At 44.2% G+C, this 23281-nt stretch overlaps 1 protein-coding gene across 6 annotated transcripts in view; it reads right to left on the bottom strand.

Annotated features, from left to right (window-relative positions):
* Positions 1 to 22234, bottom strand: part of ZNRF1 (zinc and ring finger 1) — an 86329-nt gene extending 64095 nt beyond the window's left edge. For all 6 annotated transcript variants that reach the window (XM_055553514.1, XM_055553513.1, XM_055553511.1 and 3 more), the window contains exon 1: positions 21288 to 22234. In XM_055553514.1, the coding sequence (XP_055409489.1) occupies positions 21288 to 21711 (424 nt within the window). In that variant the 5' untranslated portion in view covers positions 21712 to 22234. The remainder of the gene's footprint in view (positions 1 to 21287) is intronic.
* Positions 22235 to 23281: the final 1047 nt, after the last annotated feature.

Here is a 23281-nt window from a genome sequence, read left to right as displayed (position 1 = left end):
CATATGATATCTATGTTTCTCTGACTTATTTCATTTAGCATAATACTTTAGAGTCCATCTATATTGTAGCAAATGGCTGAGTAGTATTCCATCGTATATACACATTTTCTTTATCTGTAAATAGAATCAACAATCCAATAGGGGAAAGCATAGTCTTTCTAACACCTGGTGCTGGAACAACTAAGATGGAAAATGAACTATGAAAGCAAAGATAAGGCTTGTACATGGAAAACTACAAAACAGCTGAAAGAAATCAAGAAGACCTAAGAAACAGAAAGACAGCCCATTCAGGTTCATACATTAGAAGACTTCAGTACTATTGAGTACTATTTAATACTCCCCAAATTGATCTAAAGATTCAATGCAATCCCTAACAAAATCTCAATTGCCTTTTTCACAGAAATGGATAAAATGAGTCTAAAATTCAAATGAAACTGCAAGTAACCCCAATCTTCAAAAAGAAGAACAAAGCTGAAGGACTCATACTTCCCAACTTCCAAATTAACTACAAAGCTATAGCCATCAAAACAGCATTGGCATAGGAGAAACACACAGACCAACAGAATAGAGAGTACAGAAATAAATGTACATATCTGTGGCCAATTGTCAAGGGTGCTAAGACCATTCCACTAGGAAAGATTAGTGTTTTCAATAAATGATGTGGGGACAACTGGGCATCTCCATGCAAAAAGAATGAAGGTGGATCTCCACCTCACACTACAGATAAAAATCAAGAGATCAAAGACCTAAAACTATAAAACTCTTAGAAGTAAACTCAGGTAAATCTTTCTGATCTGAAATTAGGCAACAATTTTTTTTAAGTATAGCAAACAGATGAAAAAAATAAATAGGGCTTCATCAAAATAAAAAACTTGTGTGCTTCAAAGGACCCTATCAAGAAAATGAAAAACCAACTGAATGAGTAAATTTTTGCAAATCATGTATCTGACAAGAGACTAGGATCCAAAATACATACAGAAAACTTACAGTTCAACAACAACAACAAAAAAAAACAAACAATCCAAATAAAAAGTTGTCTAAGGACGTGAATGGACATTTCTCCAAAAAAGATATATGAAGAGGCAACAAACGAGAAAAGATGCCCAACATTCTTGGAAGTCAAAGTGGAAATTAAAGTCGTGCAGTCATGCCAGACTCTTTGTGACCCCATGGACTATACAGTCCACAGAATTCTCCATGACAGAATACTGGAGTGGGTAGCCAGTTCCCTTCTCCAGGGGATCTTCCCAACCCAGGGATCGAACCCAGGTCCCCTGCACCGCAGATAGAGTCTTTACCAGCTGAGCCACCAGGGACATCCCCCAACACCCTTGGGGAAATGCAAATCAAAACCACAGTGAGATACCACTTCACAACCACCAGGATGGCTATTATCAAGAAAACATATAATAACAAGTACTGGACAAGATGGAAAGAAATTAGAGCCCTCATATACTGTGGGGGAGAATATAAAATGGTATATTTCCTTTGGAAAATAATCTGGAGTTTCTCAAAAACATCAAACATAGCAACCATATGACCCAGCAACTTCACTCCAAGGTATATACACTGGTGAAATGAAAAGACATATCCACACAAAAATGTCCAAGGACACACTTGAATGTCCGTAGTAGTACGGTTTTTAATGCCCCCAAAGTGGAAACAATGCAAATGTCCATCAACAGATGAATGGACAGACGAAATGTAATATACTCATACAATGGAACGCAGTACTGCTACACACCGCAATATGGATGCGCCGTAAAAACATCAGGCGAAGTGAGAGAATGACACGCACCGAGTCACATATTACACAGCTCCACTTTTATTACATGTCCAGAACAGGCAAACACACACACTGGAAAGCAGATTACTAATTGTCTAGGGCTGAGGTAGACTGAGAAACTGAGTTACTGTTAATGGTTATGGGGGTTCTTTTGGGGTGATGAAAACGTTCTAACATCTACTGTGGTGATAACTGCACAACTATGGGTACATAAGAAGCCCTGAACTGGGCACTGAAAAGCTCTAACTGGTGTGGCATGTGAATTGCATCTCAATAAAGCAGTTAAAAAAATGGGTCAAAGGAAAAACTGAGCTAGAGAGGTAACTTTTGGAGTTACCAGCATATATACAGTATTTATAACCAGTATTCTCAAAGACTTCTCCAGGGTTTTGCTATACAAAAAAATGAGAAGTGGTCCAAGGACTACGCCCCCTTTCTTCAACACTAGAGGTAGAGTGATCAATGAGCGGCAACAAGAAAATTAGGTGAGCGTGGTATCCTGGAAGCACGTGAACCAAGTGTTTTAAGATCAACCCGTCAAACGCATCTAGTTTTCCCGAGCTGAGCGCTGAGATGCAGCCACTGACTTAGCAGACGTGAAGGTTCTCAACGACCTTGAGAAGAACAGTTTTGACAGAGAAGTGTGGACAAACACACCTGATTAGACTGGGTTCAAGGAGACCAGAAGGAGAAAAATCAGAGAATCAAGAGAGGTTTTTCTTGTTTGTTTTTTGGTCGTGCCCACGTAGGATCTTCCCAGACCAGGGATCAAACCTGTGCCCCATGCCACTCTGCCTGGCTCTTAGTAAGCCACGAATAAGTGTCTGCCATTAGCAGTATTGCTTTATGTACTACTGTTTAAGGTTGTGCACGTTCCTTATTTTTAAAAACTGCAATAACAAACAAAAAACAGACTGTTATAAAAGGAACAGTCTACTCAGTAGGGAAGAGTTCAAAGACTCAAGTATGAAGGCTGGCTCAGGCTCAAGTCATTACAGAATTCTTCCAAGTACTTTCCCCACTCTGCTCCTGTCTCTCCACTTCCTGGGAACATGGGAGAAATAACACGTGCCATCCAACAGGGCTGTGAGCTCACAGGAACTCCATAAACATGAACTGTGCTGTTGGGTAATGGGTTCAACTTCAACTGAAACTCAATTTCTAAGTTCTGTGCCAGCTTCCTGCCCACATGGGTGGCCTTGATAGTCACATGGAATAGCAACATCCTTAAAAAAACCAACAGCCTAGGAAAGGGTGTTGTTTTAATTTAGGAACATTTCACATGTCCATTTAAAAGAGACCAGACTTCTACAGTTCAAATAAGATGCCTGGTTACTGGCCATTTTATTGCTCCACGGGTCCCTGGGAGGAGGAGGAGAAGCAGTTCTCCTGCCTGTCACCTGACAGGCTCCTCTGTGGGATCCCACCACAGTGTCGGGTCCCAGTGGCTCCCTGCAGGCGCCACTGGCATGCTGCCTGTCTGACAGTTTGTTTGCAGAACCCCGAGGAAGCAAAAGCACCCGCCGAGTGCAGAGCCCTGAGATTCGCTGCCTTACACAAGCCTGGCTTGAAATGTTTCCACCCTGGGCCCCACCTGTTGTTTTCTCTTAGGGCAGCTCAGATTGTGCATCCAAGGTAAAAATTTCTTATGCTCTAAGTCCAGCTAACTGGCAGAACCAATTATCACATCACAAGTAAAAATGGGAAGAAGCCGTAAACTCAGGAACAAGGTGAACATACTCGGATTATTTCAGGATTGAAGGCTGGGAGAGAGTGGGGCCCTGTGAAGCCTGCTGCCTGGAGTTGTCTACACACCAAACGCTCTCGGTGTTTGGGGCTGAGCACTGGGTTCTTTCTAGTTTATAATCTAATTGCTCTACCGAGAACAAACTAAATTTACAGGAAGGGCTATGTAATCTTTCCCTGTGACATCCTGTTAATAACTTACAGTTAAGGAAGTCTGACCAAATGAGAGGCATGGTCTCTAGCAAAGAGGTAAAAAGTTAAAAGCTCTCCGGGGGCAAACATCCTGGGCATCAACCTGTGACATTATGAGTTCACTCAAAGAGGCACAACAGCTGGACGCTGAAGGGAAGAGATCCACTTTGAATAGCTTCCCCAACAACAGGCACAAGTTTCTGGAAATTACAACAGAGACAAAAACAAAACAAAATCCAGGAATGACATGGAACAATGAAGAAAAAATTAAATGAAAGACATAGGTTGTGAAATGAGATAAGCAGAATGTGATTTCTACCGTTTTAAACGTATTAGTCCACAGGGGCAAGCAAACACATACCAAAGAGATCATAGAGAACTTTCACTTTCTGTATGTTTGAAATCTTTACAGTGAATATTTGGATTATTTCTGTGACAGGGAAAAAAACCTAGGAAGAACCTATGCTTCCAGATTTGCTTGAAAAACAAAAAACTGCTAATCTAGAAACCACAAAGGCCTGTTAACTTCTGTTTCTGCCAAGGACCTATTAGTTCATCCTTTGCAGCTTCTTCCAACCTTATCCTTTCCAGCCTGTTATAGGACGTTTCCCTCTTTTACAACCTTTTTTCTTCTAGAAATGCTGTCTCTGCTTTCTAATCCCCTCCCAGTCATCTTACAAGCTATCTTTTTCTTTCAGATTAATTTCTTCCAAAAAGTCAGCTCTAAGCTAGTATTGCCAACCCTACAAAATCCACCAGGATGAACTAATAAGTAATGGATTCTTTCCCATAAAATTACCTTTATCTTCACCTCTAAAATTAACATCCTTTTTTCATATGTATGTCACTGAACAACTTTTATTTAGGTACCTACTCTATAGCATGAGCCATGCAAACTCCAGATAGAACTTTTAAAATTTCTCAACTACCATATCTGGCTCATAATAGGTACTCTGCAATCAACCAGAACAATGCTCCTTCTCAGAGTAGCAAACTTCAAGTTCAAATCCTAGCAAACAAAGGGCTTAGTCTCACATGCCAACTCCAGCTAGTTAGTCTGAATTGGGCACCTGAGCACTTTGTTGAGGTTGCTGAGTCCTTGCAGCCCCCATAATAAAGACTGAAGTATGTTTTTGGGTTCTTTTTTAAATATTTATTTGCCTGCACCAGCATGTGGGATCTTTAGTTGTGGCACGTGGGATCTAGTTCCCTGACCAGGGATCAAACCCTGTCTGCATTGGGAATGCAGAGTCTTGGCCACCGAACCACCCAGAAGATCCGTAAAGTATGTTTTCAGCAGTTCTTTTTCACAGGCAAAAAACAAGGTGAGGGTCACTGGTTCTTTCCCTCTCTTTACAACCTGCTGGGGCCACCTAGTATGACCCACATTGTTCTTATTTTTGGTCTATCTTGAGTCCAGTCACTGTGAAATGCTGCTAAATTTGAAGAAGGTGTGGGTGTGTGTATGTGGTGGGGAGATGGGGTGGAGAAAGGAGGTACCTCTTTTCTTGAGAATCCTGAAGGTTCTATTGCAACTCAAAGGAAAACGAGATGGCATTTTAAGGGGGTGGAGAAAGATGGTTTCATTACAAGGAATTTCCAATCTGAGTCAAACTTCAAGTGATAAGACCTTGGGCTGGTTTTCTCCACTCACAATCTGTCTTCCCTGTTCTCAGTTTAATCACAATTGCATAAAATCAATAGACCCATGCAGTAAACCTTTTCCACGTTCCCTGAAGTTTATTCAACATTAGCTTCATTCACTTCTCTACTTACCCTGTCCCCATGGTATCAAATTACAGGTAAGACAAGTAAGCTTGGGTTTACCACTTCACCCGTACATCATTCTCAGAGTGCAGCACCCTTTCTGTATTCTTCCCACATACTGATAGGACAGAATGGGGATAACTCGAAGGAAAGACTTCCAGGTTCTGGTTATCAACAAGTTCACTTTGTGAAACTACATTTACCCATTCTGTCTACCATAAGAATACTATGGAAGAGTTCAGAACAGCCCTGTCCGAGACAACTTTCTGCTACAATGAAAATGTTCTGTATCTGTGCTGTCCAACTGTAGTCCTCACTAGCAATCCGTGGCTCCTGGGTACCTGAAATATGGTGGCTGCTGCTAAGTCGCTTCAGTCGTGTCCGACTCTGTGCGACCCCATAGACGGCAGCCCACCAGGCTCCGCCGCCCCGGGACTCAAAGGAAACTCCAAACTTTAATTGACAGTAATTTAAATAGCCATACATGACTAGAGGCTTCTATACTGGACAGTGCTACTATTCTGGACAGAAGAAAGAGAATATATCCAGCCTCATGGAAAAAAAAAAAAAAAAATGGAAAACTCTAAAAGTTTACCCTGTAACTTCCCTCTGCATATCCCGAGGACAGAGGAAGAGTTAGGTCCTCTATTGCCATAGAAACAGAGCCCCGCCACAGCTGTGAGCCCCAAGAGGCGCAGTGCTGAAAGTCTGCCCTATGTGACTCAGGAGGCACTCTTCCTCTGGGAGTAGAGAACAAAATGATGACAGGCTTCCAGTTTCCTGCTTCCCTGTCCATAGTGTTCACTCAACAGAATGAGATGCCTCTGACAGGGCATTATGGAACTTTTGAGCAGGAAGCGAACAGAACACAGCTAGCTAACCCTACTGATTTTCCCAAAGAGAAAAACTAGAACCAGAAAAGATTTAGTCGTGAAAAAGTCTTTTTACACAGTTGAAGGGAAAAAGTAAGCAACCTACAAGGAATTTAAAATGTAGTTCAATGAAACATAAAACTCAATGAGCAGGTTAAAAAATAGTAGGTAAGAAAGAAGGACTGCACTGAAAGGTCAGTCAGTGCTTAGTTATGCTTGACTCTGCGACACCATGAGCTGCAGCCCGCCAGGCTCCTCTGTCCATGGGAATTCTCCAGGCAAGAACACTGGAGTGGGCTGCCATGCCCTCCTCCAGGGGATCTTCCTGACGCAGGGATCAAACCCAGGTGTCCCTCATTGCAGGTGGATGCTTTACTGTCTGAGCCACCAGGGAAGCAATAAGAAAGAGTGTGGCATACAGAAATAAAGAGTTGGAAAATATGGAGCTGTTTAAGAAACACGAAGAAAAAAAAAAAAATGTCTTTTTCAAGGTCTCCTCCAATTAAAAAAAAAAAGAAACACGAAGGATAGAAGAAAAAGGTCCAATACATGACTTCAAAGATTCTCAAAAGAAAAGATGCGAGACAATAAAACAAAGGCAAAATATGAAGGGATACATGGATACACTTTGAAAGACATGAACTCTCATATTCAAGGACAAACAGCAAGCAAGAAATATAGAAATAGATCAAACCCTGGACACACAACAGTAAGTTTGCAGAATACCAGGAACAAAGATTATAAAGCAGCTAAGAGAAAACACAAATTAACTGTTTAGAGCTGAGAATCAGAATTCTCAACTGCAATATCAAAAGCTAGAAGATAATGAAATGGAATAACATTGCCCAATTGCTGAGAAAAAAATTACTGCCAAAACAGATTTTTATACTCTGCTAAATTATCACTCAATAGTTACAGCAAATAAAAACTTTTTTTATTTGCAAGCAAAAAAAAAAGTGTTTAGGAACTTCCCTGGTGGTCTAGCAGTTAAGAAACCACCTGCCAGGACTTTCCTGGTATTCCACTGGCTAAGACTCTGTGCTCCCTAAGCAAGGGGCCTGGGTTTGATGCCTGGTCAGGAAACTAGATCCTACACACCACAACTAAAAAGATCCTACACGCCAGAACTAAAACCTGGCACAGTCAAATAAATAATTTAAAAAAAAAAAGAATCCTCCTGTAACGCAGGAGACATGGGTTCGATCCCTGGTCCAGGAGCTAAGACCTCACATGCTATGGGTATTTACCACAGCTGCTGACCCTGTGCTCTGGAGCCCGTGGGCTATACCCACCGAGCCTGCACACCACAACTCCAAAAGCTAGACAGTGCCCAGAAGCCCATGCTCTGCAACAGAAGAAGCTGCCACAAGAAGCCCACGCTCCGCAACTAGAGAGCAGCCCGCATTCACGGCAATTAGAGAAAGCCCATGGCTGCAACGAGGACCCAGCACAGCCAAAATTACATACATAAAAACTGTATGAAGTGTTTATGTCTAACATATTCTCACTGAAAAAATGTAATGCCTACCTCTACAAGAAGGAAATCAACTCAGAAGGATGAAGTATGATGAAAGAAGGAACAGTAGGCAAAAAATCTGCTAAGCAGGTGGGTGACTCCAACCAAGCAGACACTATCAAATAAGAGGCTAATTCTAGAGTATAAAAACAGAATGAAGTGGAATTAGAATACTCAATCTCAACAATGTTTAAGACAAACTGTGGGTTCTTTTTTATTTGGGAAGAGAGAAGTGATATTAATTTAACATTAGATTATTTTCAAACATGCAGGCCAAAAATTAAAGAGTAGCCTCTAAAAGAATTGAAAGCTCCCAAATGGAGATAAAGAAAACTTATATAGTAGAAGGAAGGAAAGCAGAAAAACGCAAACAAAATACATGATATATAACACAAGATAACTATATATAGTAAGATATTAAATTAACACAGTTGTATTCACAGTATTTTTTAAATGAATTAAATTTGCCATTTAAAAGTCTTGGATTAGCTTGAAAAAAAAATCCAACTGTCTGTCATCTACAGAAGATACATCTAAGACATTAGGACACAGGGATGGAAAATAAAAGGACAGGAAAAGACACCAGCCAACAGTTACAAAAAGAATACTGACATTAATACCAAACAAAATAGACCAAAAGAAAAAGTATGTGAAATAATAAAGAAAAACAATCTGAATAAATGCAAGGGAAAATCTGATAAAACAGCCATTTGTAATATTTAATTTAACAAATTAAGAACACAAGGGAATTCACCTTTGAAGGAATGAACACTATCCAACAAAAACACAGACAATGCTTTTAATGCAAGAAGCACTTTCTTCACTAGGAGGAAAACAAGAATGCCCATGGTTATATAGATTCAAATAAACTCGTAACACAGGAAGTTGTCAGCAGTCCTAAAGCAGGAAAGAGGAGTCACACACAAGAGAATTAGAAAAGAAGAAACAAAACAGTTATTATTTACCAATGTGACTCGCTTGGATTTTCTCTGTAGATGCTTTCCATTAAAACAGTTAGACCTACAAGAGTTCAGCAAGTCTGCTGAATATACCAGAAACCTGAAATAGTTACAAAAACATTTTAAATACTACTTACAGCAATAACAAAAACTATAACGTACCTATGGATAAATCTAATGAAAAAAGATTCGAGATCTTCAGATAATTACTCAGCTTTACCCAGAGACATTAAGTAGTTACTTTTACTGATCACTTACTATCTGCTGGGCACTGTTTTGAGAGAGATGGATATGTCAATAAGTTCAATAAATTGATACAAAGTACATACAAAAGACAGAATTATTATGTCTCACTTAACCTTAACCACCACCCCACACTGCCTCTCCCAAGAAGGGGTGTCTCGTGTGCACTGGTAAGCACAGTTGTCTTCAGGAAGGCGTGTCTTGTTGCAGGCATCCCCCAGACAGGAACCTCTGACTCAGACAAGTCAAGGCTCCAAAAGACATTCTCAGGTGATACTGAGGCAGACTTGACAGGAATTACCCAGCCTCTAGCTGTCTAAGACTCTCAACTGAAAGCAAGATAAGACTCTCAACTGAAAGCAAGAAGCCTCTCTTCTACCAGATGAGATCACAGCACAGCACACACCTGGGAAACACAGACTGGGACCTGATCTACATCAATCTCGTAAGGACACAGACCAGCTCTGAAGCAAGCAGATCTCCATGTGAGGCCTAGCCAGGTCACTTTAACATCATGTGGTCTTCCTATTTCTAGCAACAGATCAATGTAGATTCCTCAGACTTGAGATGCTTCATGTATTAGGACTGTAAGCTGCTTTGCAAAGTCAAGAACTTGGTGGATATTCAATTACTTAAGTCTTTTCAGTAACATTTGAAAATTCTGGCTAATGGAAATGCAATATTTTTTTGCATTTTGCAACTTTTCTATAAGTCTGCTGCTGTTGCTACTGCTAAGTAGCTTTAGTTGTGTCCGACTGTGAGACTCCATAGGCGGCAGCCTACCAGGCTCCTCCGTCCCTGGGATTCTCCAGGCAAGAACACTGGAGGGGGTTGCCATTTCCTTCTCCAATGCATGAAAGTGAAAAGTGAAAGTGAAGTGGCTCAGTCGTGTCCACTCTTCGCGACCCCATGGACTGCAGCCTACCAGGCTCCTCCATCCATGGGATTTTCCAGGCAAGAGTACTGGGGTGGGTCGCCATTGCCTTCTCCTTCTATAAGTCTGAAATTATTTCAAAGTTTAAAAAAAGTAAAAAAAAAATTCTTTTCTTATATCTGTTAGGTCCATTCCCATCAGGTTCATGGGTAGACCCAGTTTTATAAAGACGGCAATTGATAAACTCAATGTAAAACTCCAATAAATATCCTAACAGTTCCTTCCCCACAGAAGCTGTCAAAGCTGATTTTAAATTTTATATGGAAGCAAAAAGCACCAAAAATAACCAACCAGTTTGTATTGTTTTTATTGTTGTTGTCTGTAACATACAGAACTGTTTATTCTGCTGCTTGCAATACAAAGACATAGGGAAATGATATTGTTTGTGCAATATAGTAGGGGAAAAATTTGTAACTGCCCACTAGGGTCAGTTTGCCAGATGTCCTGTCACTAAAGAAAAACAGCTATAAACAGCACAGTTCCTGGTACTCTGTACTTCATTTTGCTGATTCTATCCGGATTCCCCTCTTTGTCCCCTAGAAAGCTTTATTTAGACAACACAGCTTTGAAAGAGAATAAATAACAAGTTGAAAGGATCTGCCCTTCCACACAGCAAGACAAAACTATAGTAATTAAGAAAGTATTAGCACAAGGATAGACAACTTGGCCAATGGAACAGAACAAAAAGCCCAGGAACAAACCTACGCCTGGAAGAAAACTTGATTATGTTGATAGAGGTATTTTGAAACTTGATAAAGGTAGCTTTGCAAATCAGCAGGAACAGGCTTTACCATTCTTCACTTGCTGTTGGGAGAGCTGGCTATTCATATGGAAGAAGGAAAAGAATCCTTATCTTATCCCATTCAAACAACTTAATTCTCCATAGCTTAAGGACTGAAATATGAAAGACAAAATTCAGAAACTTTCAGAAGACAATATAAGATCTCTCTCTGACCTCAGGGAAAGACCTTTCTTAAGACACAAAATGCATAAGCCATGAGGGAAAACATTGGAATATTATATTAAAGGTAAATTAACCATAAGAAATTGCAAAGAGAATAAAGAGATAACCCACAAACTGGGAGATATACATCTGTATAACATGCTTCAGATGTGTATCTAGAAACAAAGGAAACAAAAACACAAATTCATATTATATGGACTAGTAAGAAAAGGAGGAACCATCCAATATGGATAAAAGACATGAACAAGCATGATAATTTAAAAACATATTAGCATATTAATTATATGTAAATATTATATCAAGTATATAAATAACAAAAATCACAATGATACACCATCTCGCACTTACTAGAGCTTGCCAAAAATTCAAGTATAACAATATCAAGTTTTGGCAAGAACATGGAACAAGTGAATATATGCTGTCTGGGGAGTATAAAATTGGTACCAGCACACTGGTCATCTACTGGGCAGTATTTAATCAAGAGTTGGAGCCTCTTGATGAGCCTATGACCCAGCGATCTCATGACTAAGAATGTACTCTAGAAAAACTCTCACTCAAATATGCAAGGAAACAGCAAAATATTCTCAAACTGAAAATAACTTTAATATCCACTGACATCCAAGAGAATGGATGGATAAATGGTGATATTTGTGCTATATTCATACAATAGAGAAGCGCAACAAAGACAAACGTGTTAGAGCAGCAAATAGTACAGTGGATTTACAGATCCCAAATCCAATCTTGAGGTGTATCTACAGACAGAGATATAAAAAGATGAGACATTATGAAGTTTAAATTGAATACTGTAAATACTATTTTGGATAAAAACAGGGAGTAAAAAGTAGGAACATACACAGGATGATCAACAGGAGACTCAGGGCAGAGGTTACCTTCGGGAAGGGAAGGAGAAACCTGTGAACTGCACGAGGTCCACACAATTACATCTATAATGTTCTATTTACTTATCTGCTTGGTAGGTAAGCACATTCTCTCTTGAATGCCTCAAACAGCTCATTTTTGAAAAGATTCCAAGAGACAAGAATTCCTATTTGGAGTCACACCACTATTTGATTTCCTAAAATGTGCAAGTGAAACCAAAACTGAAATAGCACAAACCCCTGTGACCCTTCCATCTTGCAGTCACAGGACTGGGGCTTCACAGAGTTCATCTAATGTGAATGGACAGGAAAAGGAAGGGGCAGGCTCCAGCCTGAATCCCATGACAAGATGTACCCTGGGGACCCTCCGGGAAAAGAGAGCAAAGTTTTTCCGCTATTTTATATAAGTGATAATCATGTTTTAGAAATTGTTTTGAACTCCTTAGGGAAAAGGTATTTTGTAATCATGCCATCAATTAAAAATATTGAGCCCCACTATACCATCTAAGAGAAATTTGAATTCTCAGAACAGAGGTTCCTACTGCTTTTTCCTTGTTTGAGCAAGTTGGTTAAAGTCATCTCTGCAGGATGTATCTATAATCCTAGAGGCCTGGATACCTTCAAGGCCCACAACTCCCCCTCCCAGTTCCCTGCTTCTGCCCTTTTCTCTTAGTTATTGCTGGCTCTTAGGCATCAAACGCTGGCTTCCTGTTCCCCCTCACTGAGCTCTGGAGACTTGGAACTGGTAAAAGGCTTTGAAAAAAAGTACAAAGCCAGGAAAACACGGAATGGAGACAGCTCTGACTTTCCAAAGGAAAGCAAATCTCAACAGTTGTAATAACCTTTCAGACTTTCCTTCGTCTGTAGCTTACATAAGACGTGGTTCAGACACGAGGACCGAAGAAGTACTGTTAAGTCACTCAAGTTGGAAAGGGTGAAAACTCGGGTTCTGGCGGGGCAGAGAGGCTGAAGACAGGCATTCTGGATGTTGGTAGTATATCCCTGGCTTGTTTTAAGTCTTGGTGTCTCTAGCATCCCCTCTTCACCATCCCACAAAGACACTGGCTCAAGGGTTCACTGAGTGTTATTCTAAGTGCTTTATTAAACCTGAAGTCATAAGAGCACAGACCCTGGGCGAATCCTCTCTGTGTGAGGTGGTCAGCACCAGGCGCCATGCCACCATTTCACAATGGGGAAGAAGCAGGCATGCTCGTGGCTTTTAAGAGTCTCATCATTAGGACCACAGTCATCCCTTAATCCAGAAATACTGTTTTAGTACACAGCCTCAGGCCCTCTAACCCAAGGACTCTGTTTCATGGTCCTTTTACACTACAATGCTGTTTTAATGAAGAGTCTGAATGCTCAAACACCAATCTCATTGGTCAGGGCACTGTGACAGTTCTCTGAGCACAGGCCTTCTCCATTCTATTCTGCTGTCCTGCACTTTGAATTCAGGGCTTGCTGTCAGCACGGAAAGCACCAGAGTTCTGATATGGCAGCCCTTTGGCTATGTTCGACCGAGGGATTTATCTTCCACAACCTACTCAAATCCTCCCCCAACAGCTACCAAAAATTCCCCTGGTGAGAAATGCTATTATGAGAAGGAGTGGCTGCTTTGTGACTCACACTGTTTCATTAAAAAGATTTTTTTTTTCCAAACAAATGTTCAGTAGAAGAATCCAAAGGTTTTCCAAAGCCACAGCAAAAACAGAACAGCTCATAATACTATTTCTCAAAGGTCTGCCACTTCATAGGAGATTCCTATACCTCAAAATACTGGAGATGCTTGGATTCACTATTCTTTTACATTGCATTTGGCCTCTGCATTTGAGAGGAGGTAGGAAATGGATGGATTAAACACAGCCAACATGACTGGGCTTGTTCAGATATTAAGATGGAAGGCAGCTAGTTTGCAAGCCAATCCTGAACACAGGCCTTGAATTTAACCAGAGTTCGCCAGGGCAACTGGCTGCAATGGTATGAATCTTTCAGCCATCTCTGAGCAGGACTGAGGGTCTAACGTTACACTCCGTAGCTTATTACAGTGGTGGGCAGAGTTGTCACAGAGTTTCTTTGGAAAGCTGACTTAGATGGTGCTGTACCTTTGAGGGCATTAGAAGTGTGTATGGTCTAAAGAGAATCAAACAAGATTACAGAAAACTCATTTGTATTTATGTAAACCAAATGCTCCATCGGCCTAGACTGGAATCCCTAGGGCTCCCTCAAATCCTTGCAGGATTCCTGGAGTACTAAGGTGGGAATCAAGATAAAGAATCCTAATAGCTTTCTCTAAGGAAAAGCACCATCTCAGCAGGGGTGGGGATTAGGGGTGTTCTCCAAACACTGGAGAAATGTGGGCAAAATGACCAAGCTGGCTAAGGTCTTGGGGGGGTCTCAGTCTTGCATTCTCCTACCTCTGTCTCAGATTGTGTGGGCGACTCCATATTTAAGTTTCTCCACATGCTAAAAATCAACTTCGACCTTAAAAGACACTGTACAATACAGAGGTGACTAATTACAGAATAACTCTTTTTGAAGCATGGCTTATTTAATTACATTTTGTAGAGGGCTGAAAGTATGATCAATAAGCAAGCTGGGGCCATGGTAAGCCGAGTGTAACTCACCAAGATCAAGAGGTCACATACACGGAAATGCAAGGAGAGGTTTCTCCAAAGATTATCCTTCAGAGACTAAGGTATCACCTCAACAGCCAAAGTCTACGTAAAGCGTAAAGTCTTTCAGCATGGAACATTCTATATTCTTTACTTTGGGTAAAAAAAACAAAAAAACACACACACACACACCTCAAATATAACACAGATTTAAAAATTTCTGGGGGAGAAATAACATTTTGGTCACCAGTGTTGCCTTCAAAAATTACTTAAAACAGCACTAAAGTGTCAATGTCGTGGAGCTCACAGACAAACACAACACCAAGAAGGAAACACTCTTACTTACACTTCCTTAAGAACATTTTGGCTTAGGATAAATTTCACAGACATGGGTTAAAAGGGTGGTGAATAAGGCTTCCAGAAAACAGTGTTCAGTGACCAGAAAGAAAAGAGGCTCTAGGGATGACAAAGATACTGAAGGGCAAAGATAATTTCAAAAAAATGTTTTTCTTTTGCAATTTCCATTGAGAAGAGGACCGCTCGTGTTGGCACATATGAGGAATTTCTTCTTAGTAGGCTCTTGCCTGGAAACACAAAGAACAGATGACCTGCCCCAGCCCAGACAGAGGACTGAGGAAAGAAGGGAGAGTGTGAGCCAAGAGTAAGGAGGAGACCATCCCCGTAGCAGCCTCATGGACAAGCACATGAATCTGTCTGTGTGTTCAACAGAGGAACGAAGAAGAAGGTCAAATCTTCCACAGGCTGCAGTATTCAGACTCTCTCTCAGAGGAGTGAGGAAGCAAAAATTCTTAGAAAGAACAAATGCTAACCACCTTCACCATAAGTATATATGCCCAGCACCTAGGGATACTGGAAGCAATCAATCACAGTTGAATAAATCAATGTCTTAGTTCAACAGATCTACACATACAGTTTCATACTTCGTCAATTAAAAAATAAAATGAAAAAGGTGCTTTGTCCACATTTAAGTCTGGATTTATCCTACGATCTTGACTTGTCTAGCTTCCCGGCTGGGGATAGAAGAAAGAGGATATAACTCAGGAAGCCCTCCTGCAGCACAGGCAGCTAACGGCAAACACGCCTCAGGAGAAAAACCAGGGGAGGAGAAGCACGGAGGAGGGGACCCTGCCCCAACCACCTTCTGCTCAGAGCATCTGGGGACTAGGGCAGACCGGCTCAGGCCTGCCTGCAGGAGAAAAATGCTTGGTACCACATGAAAGAAAAGGGCCAAAGACTGAACAATGCTCTTCTGGGTGGATATACCCTCTGGGAGCAATAGAAGATAAGATCCGTGTGGATTCCACTTGGGAATCTAGTTTAGAGATGTTGAAAGGGATGAATGCATAAGAAAAGCATTTGGAGTTCTCTGGGGAGAGAAAAGTTAAATCCATGGTAGGGGTGCCTTTCATTTATAGAGGGTATTCTGACTACATTTTTAGAATCATTTGTGACAAATTCAGGTCCTACTGAACTCCGGGAGCTGCATTTGTTAACCAGGCTCCGGAGAACACTGGGCAGAGTCACGTCTGCAAACCCTGTGAACCATTCACAGAAATCAGGAGAGCTCAGTGTTCGCATCTGCCTCCTTCTCACTGCAGATTTGGGAGTGCACTATAAATTCTTACCATGCTTCCTCTAACTTTACAGGGCACAGCCAACTCCTCCTTCCTCCTTACTCCCAGCAGAGCAAGGCTGTACTCTCAATTCCAGCAACTCCAGGGAGATCTCAAGGTAAACAGTCTCACCAGTCTATAAGTACCCCAGCTGCTGCTTTAAGATTCAACTTGGTTCTTATTTGCTTCACACTTGAGGGTTGCTCTTCAGGTTATTCACTCACACCCGCAACTCACCCCTCATCCATTCAACCTATCAAAATCAGGAGCCCAACTGTTGGTTTCAAGGATAAGCATGTGACCTTATGAGGAAATAAAGATTCAGAGGTGAAAACTGCCAGGTCTCATACTCAAGCCTACACCCACCATCATCACTAGGAACCATCTGATTGAGACAGGCCATGACAAAGCTTGGAAAAGAGACAGACGAAAATTTGTAAGCATTCATTACAAGACTAGTAACAGGATTTGAGTTTTGGACTAACTTTGAGATTTTGGTACCACAACCTCAGTGACCCAGTCATTAAAAACACCCCCTACTTAAGGGTTTGTAAGAGCGAGACCAAGAGCCCATTTAAGTTACCACCACTTCCCTATGACATTTCCCCCAATTTTGAAACTGTCAAAATTGAAGTTTAGTTTTAAAATTGGGTTTGCTAAAATATAAGTGCCCAATAAACTTGGGTTGAATATCATATCTGTAAAATACAAAGCATGTTCCTTTTCCCAAAAGCAACTAGAGCTGCATTTCTGGTAGAGTGGCTTTGGCTCAGAGAGTATTCCTTGTGACCTATTTGGGGGTGTGTGTCTGTTTAATGGCAAAATGTACACATCCCATAACAGAGTGAAACCACTGTTTTTTGCAACACCTTTCAAACCCCAATGAGGAAGAAGTAACTGTGACCTTCAAGAAATGATCTTCTCCTCAAGGGAACCCTACTTTTCTTTTATAGCAAACAAGCCCTCATGGTAACAGAGAACTAAAAACTCTTCTTTGTAAAAAGTCTTCCCAAAAAAAAACTAGTCTTCATTAAGGATAGAACTTTTGCAGGGCAAGGACTCATCCTGCTACTTGGAGGCCACAGAATGGTTTTCCTTCTCCAGAATCCATGGAAAGGACCATTACATCCAGCACACACCTAGAGTGAGGCACAAAGAGGCTTTCTGATCTACTTCAATGGGATTGGCAACTCTAAGAACAGAGAAGATCAAATCACTTGAGAACCCCAGAGTGTCAGCAAAACAGAACCCATGAGATATCCTGCTAGCAGGTTCAAAGACTTACCAAAAGTCACCTTCTACTGGCCCCTTTGATGGCCTGGTGACAACAGAGAACAGTTTAGTTTCCTGAACATGCACATGTATACACACATACGACTAAGATGGCGGAGGGAAATCTCAATGACCAGCCATTTTATACTCAGGCCCAGTAAAACGGGCAACCTCTTCCTTCCAACATGCTGGGTCTCTGTATTTTCCCCCCACATTTGGCAATCTGCATTCTGAATTAAACAGGACTATAAAAGGATGACCAGACCTCCAGAATACCACCCAGACAACCATTAGAAGAGTAAAAAGCCTTATAGCAAAACACATTTTAATGTGAAAAGACTCGGACTCTATTAGGCGGCTCTTCTCAAATGGCATTTGTTATTACGGATGGCCCCCTCAAAACAGGTCAAATTTCAGCAGAGAGCACTTGCTTTCATTCTGGACAAAGAGTTCACATGATTCTAAGTCTCTCTGCCCAGCAGATGCTGAGGAGGTGAAAGAAGGCAGAGAACTACAGAAGTGACCCCTGTAAGATAACCACTTCCCATTATACATGACTTGGCTTTCGTAAACACCCTCTCGTGAGACCACAACAGCGGCCTGGTAAGGTGGACAGAGCAGGTATTATCTCCATTTTAACAGGTGGAGAAATGATTGACTTCAAGGTGAAATGACTCGCTTGCACAAGGTCACAAGTCAGGCAGTGAAGGAGCAGACCGAGCAGGAGAGAAGCCCAGCCTTCTGACAAGCAGGCCAGTGAGATTTCCACAAGGTTCCCCAGCTTCCTTGTGTTTCAGGATGAGAGGAAGCAGAGGGTAATGGCTAAGAGGTCAAATGGATTCTGACACTGGCAGGCCTGCACTGCAATCCCAGCTCTGCCTCCCATTAGCTGTCTGGCCTTGTGGGGGTTCCTTAACCTCCCTCTACACCTCAGTTTCCTCACCTGTAAAATGGGAATAAAACCATGTTACCTCCTACTGTTACAGTGATGAGTAATGATATGATGGACATACAACATTCAATTCATTCACTCAACAAATATTTGTGCATGGCACACAGAGTGTAGGAGTTACAACAGTGATCAAGAGGCACAGTCTTGCTCTCATGGAGTAAAAATTCAGTTCAAGTAAACAGAAACAGTAAATGGATAAATAAAGTGTGTTAAGTACTATTAAGGTAACAGGTGAGTGATGGAAGAGACTGACAGGAGGGAGGCAATTTTTAAGAGTGGTCCTTGAGGAGAAATTTAAGTTAAGCCTAAAGGGATCATAAAAGGTTATCTTTGTATGGAATGGAAGGAAAAGCCTTCCAGGGGAAGAGAACAGAGTGTGCAAGCTAGGGTCACAACCCTGGCGGAGGCAAATGTGACTGCCATGTATCCTCCCAGGATTTGGGGAACAACCTTTACAGGCTGTTATCTGTATTTTAAAAATAACAAAGACAAGACTCAAAAGAGGTGAGGTGTCTCGTCCAAGGTCACAGCTCCTGGGACCCTAGCATTCTGCCTCTTGACACAGCATCAGTTCATTCCCTCTGAGGAAGCCTCGTGCTCACTGAACTCCCCTACTTACTTCACAGACAACTGTTTTCTGTGCCCATGAAGAGATCCAAAAGCACCTTGGAAACACAAACAACGACATCACAACAACTTCCAGACACCTAGTCAACTGTGCCCTGACATCCTTACTCCTCTGCTCCTCAGACCCAAGAGTGAGAACTGCTGGGACCTTACCCAAAGGCCCCAGGATGGAAACAAGTTTCTCGTCTTACAGCAAGCAAGCAGCGAACAAGAGAGGAAAGGGATGTCCTGGAAGGAAGGGCCTGTGGCCTGTTTCAGAAGGCGAGAGAGAACCACCACTGCAGAAGAACAGAAGCATCAAAGTTCCTCTCAAATGAGCTGCATAGGAAAAACTAATTATTTCACTTGAATAAAACAACAAATCCCTAAGGCAGTGGTTCTCAGTCAAGCCCCAACCAAGAGCGCTCTGAAATTTGTTGGGGCACTGAATGGGCAGAGCCAGGCATGTTCAATGCCCACAAAGGCCAGGATGGCCCATGATGACCATGCTGCTACCCTGAATATTAACAGCACCCCCCCCACACACACACTTCAATGTCAATCCCTCAAAGGATTAATATGCTTCAACTTTTCCTGTAGTCCCTGGTTCAGCAGCTCTTCCTAACCTCTAGCTGGAAAAAGAAAAAAAAAAAAAATTAAGGTTTTACAGCTGAGGAGTCTGAATTTTAGAATCCAAATCCAAGCTCATAACTCTGGCATGAAACCTGGTGACAGAATAAGGAAAAAGAACTTTCTGGTAAAAGACAAAAGAAACTTGAGTGGAAAAAGGGAACTCCTACTCTAAGATTACATTCCTTCTACACACAAAATCTGACCTGTGACTTTTGAGAACGGTCTTATCATGCTTTTCTGTTTAAACTCAGACACTAATGACAGTTCTCTTAAAAACTTAACTACAATCACCTCAAAAATACACCTGACCCTTTCTGGGCCAAATTTTATAAGGAAGATTACTAAGTTCAAGATGTCGAAAGCTGATCAAATGATGTCTGAAAGTGCCAGAGGTAATCACACCCTACATCTCTTCAGGGCAGAGTCCATGATACCTAGAAGTCTGTTCAGGGATTAAAATTCCATCCTAGCAATTAAAAGCCACTTTCAAGGATTAATTAGTCACTATTCCTCCCTAAAACTCATTTCACAATCAGTTTAAAGAATTGAAAAAAAAATTAACATTATTTCCAGAAATAGAGATCCAAAGTGTCTCCCCTATTTCACAAGAGCAAGCAGTGATCCAACAGATAAATCCTCCATAGGGCAATCTTTCTTCTACACAGTATCTAAATTTTCTGAAGTCACCCAAAGGAGTCTGAATATGTTAACTTCTTTACTCCAACTCACCATTTAGTCAATAGCGGTCCCACACCCCTTCTGACCAATTTTCTGGAGGCCTAACCTGGTTTCTCAGGTTAGCTAAGCAGACAGACCTGTTTTCCTCCAGAAGCTCCTGCCAGTGTCTTTTCTGCCCTGCCAGAGTCTAGGAAATCCTCCTCCAGCTTTTTGCTGACCTGTCACCAGAAGTTCACAAAATGAATTCATCCAGGTCCTTTGACTCCTCCTTTCCCGCTGACATGTGCCAACAGCGGGGCAAGAGAACTGCCATGTCTTGGTCACAAAAAGATGCAGAATACCCAAGCACTTTAGCATGGAGGAGAAGAAAAAAGATGGAGGGATCCAAGAGTCGCTGAGCCAAGGCTGCTACTGCATGCAGCACGGGTAACCAGAGCCCCGGTCCCGCAAAGCCTCCCAGGGAGGCTCCCTGGCTGGGCCCTCCGACCAGCAGGCCACACCTGTCTATGGCAGCAGCCTGTCGGCCGCTCCATTTTAAACAATTCAGATTTCCAGCACAGCCGCAAAACTGGGCACCCACTTCTCCAGCAAGAGCCAAGTGCCCTCATCCAAACCCCACTTGGCCCCAATCTTCTTTTCACATCCTTTGTCTGAGATGCTCGGTCAAATTGGATCCTTCTGTGTTACCGGTGCACCCAGCACAATGCAGCAGTAACAGAAACGAAGCACGGAGGCCGACTTGCGACCAGCCAGACTTCTCTGAGGACCGGGAGGCCAATGAATGAGACTTCAACAGGCATCCACAAGTGAACCAACGCCTGAAGTCCTCACACACCTGGCTCTCCTCGGCCTCTCAGAAAGCCTCTAGAGCGTGGGTATTCCATTCATCCCTTGGCTTCGGGAACCAAGGGGACGACAGCCAGACCCAGGTCGCGCACTCTACCTCCAGACCTTTTGCGTGCACGCGTGCGAAGGTGCGGGGTACCTCGGCGCGCCCTCCCTGGCACCCCACCCTCCGAGGCCTCCGGCGCCCGCGGACTCACCACTGTGCGAGCTGAACCACCGGGGTGCGATGTGCAGAGGTAGAGCATCCGCCAGCGAGGCTCGGGAGCCCAGGTACAGCATCCCGTCTCTATGGTGACCGCCACCCGTCTCCTGGTAACCATTGCCGTGGGCATAGGTGGAGTCGGACGCCGACCCTCCGCTACCGGGCGCCCTCTCGGCGTCGCCGGCCCCCCGGGAGGCGGGGGTGTAGAGGCCAAAGGACACCCCGCCGGCCGTGCTGGGGTCCATGCCCATGCCCGCCACGGAGCTGACCGAGCGGCTGCGGAGCCCCATGGCCCCGCCACCCGCCCGGTAGTGCCCGAAGTGGGGCGCCCCTCCCGGCGGGGGCACGGCGCTGTCGTCGGTGGAGACCCCCGGGAAGGGGCCGCGCGAGCGGGCCGCCGTGCTCTGCTTGCCGCCCATGCTCGCCCGGGCCCCGGCGGGGCGGGAGCCTGCAGGCCGAGACCCTCCCCCTGTCCTCAGCGGCGGGGGCAGGGCTGGGCGGGCATACGGGGGAGGGGGGGGACAGAAAGGAGACCGGAGGGGAAGGGAAAAAGGAAAAAGAGAGGACCCGGACGGGACCCAGACTACGGGCTGCAGGCGTCCCGAGCCCGGCGCATGTTTCCCCTCACGGTCCGGAGAGGCGCGGCGCGCGGGCTCGGCGCGCCCCAGGCCGCCCCCGGGCTCCCGAGGGCCGGGCGCCGCGGGGAGGAGGCCGCCCGCCCAGCAGCGGCCGCCGGAGGAGGAGGGCGGGGGCGCCGGCGCGTGCCGCCTCAGGACGCCGCGGCCGGGACGGCGGCCCGGACCCCCGAGGCCCGGGCGGGCTGCGGCGCCGGCGGCCCGCGGATCTCGCGAAGCCGCGCTCGCGTCGCGCTCTCGGCCCTGCCGCGCGGGCCCCGCCGGCCGCGCCGCTCGCTCCCGGGCTGCGCTCGCCGGCGCTCCTCGCCGCCGCGGAGACAATGGAGGGCGACAGCGCGCAGGCGCGACGGCACCCCCGCCCCCCGCCCCCCGCGTTAACCCCTTCGCGGCCCGCGCGGCGCCGGGCGGGGACACGGGGCGGGGACGCCTCGCCCGCCCCGCCCGGCCCGCCCCGCCCCGCCCGGCCCGGCCCGGCCCGGGCCGACGGCCTCGGGGCAGGAGTGGCCCGAGCGGCTGGGGCTCAGGACCAGAGGCGACGCGGCACCTTTAAGCCCCCGAGAACAGCTGGTCATTCAGGGAGAATCCCCCCGTCGGCAGAGGGGCGGCGGTGGTCCGAGGGGTAGGAAGGAAACCCGGGGAAGAAGAGAAAGGACTCCAGACGCGTACCTAGCCCCGAGGGTCACTGGTCAGGCTCTCCTCCCGGCACGAATTTGCCCCCGCAGCACCCTCTGGTGGACTTGCTGTCCGTTCTATCTGAGGTTCAACGTCCTGGAATCCCCAACACCAGGAAGCTTCGCGTTTTGGGACTCGACAGTTTTTCCGGGATTAAACAGGGGTGGGGGAGTGGGGGGGTTGCTTGTGATTTCAGATTTTGCTGCCAATAGATCAGAACTTCCTACTTGGGACTTAAGCAAATGGGTAGATCCTTAGATAAAATTCGATTCTGAAAATCATCAGGTGTACGATAAAAAAAAAAAAGACATGGAAATCTAATAATGCAGCTAGAACTAGTGATTTTAGAAACTCCCTGGTTCAAGGAAGGACTCCTGTTTTGTTTACCGTTTATCCAGGTATGCATCGCAGGGACTGGGACACAGAAGGTACCCAATATTTGGTCACGGAGTCTGCGTTTTGCAGTGTCTCCCTCACATATTCACGTTCATTCACTCATTCATTCTTTCGTTCATTCATTTGTTCAACAGCTATTTTTTTAAGTGCTGAGTGCTGGCTAGGACTGTCACTCAGTCCCTGGTCGAACTGACTTCCTTGTTCTAAATGTCAGATACTTCCAAATCAAGGAGCCAAAACAGGGTGCAAAGAAATATTAAAACTGAAAAAAGAAAGGTTGATCTGT

The sequence above is a fragment of the Bubalus kerabau genome, chromosome 17 (assembly GCF_029407905.1).
Source record: "Bubalus kerabau isolate K-KA32 ecotype Philippines breed swamp buffalo chromosome 17, PCC_UOA_SB_1v2, whole genome shotgun sequence".
Taxonomy (NCBI): Eukaryota; Metazoa; Chordata; class Mammalia; order Artiodactyla; family Bovidae; genus Bubalus; species Bubalus kerabau.
Note: the sequence above shows the minus strand (reverse complement) of the source record. Positions and strands in the feature narration are given on the sequence as shown.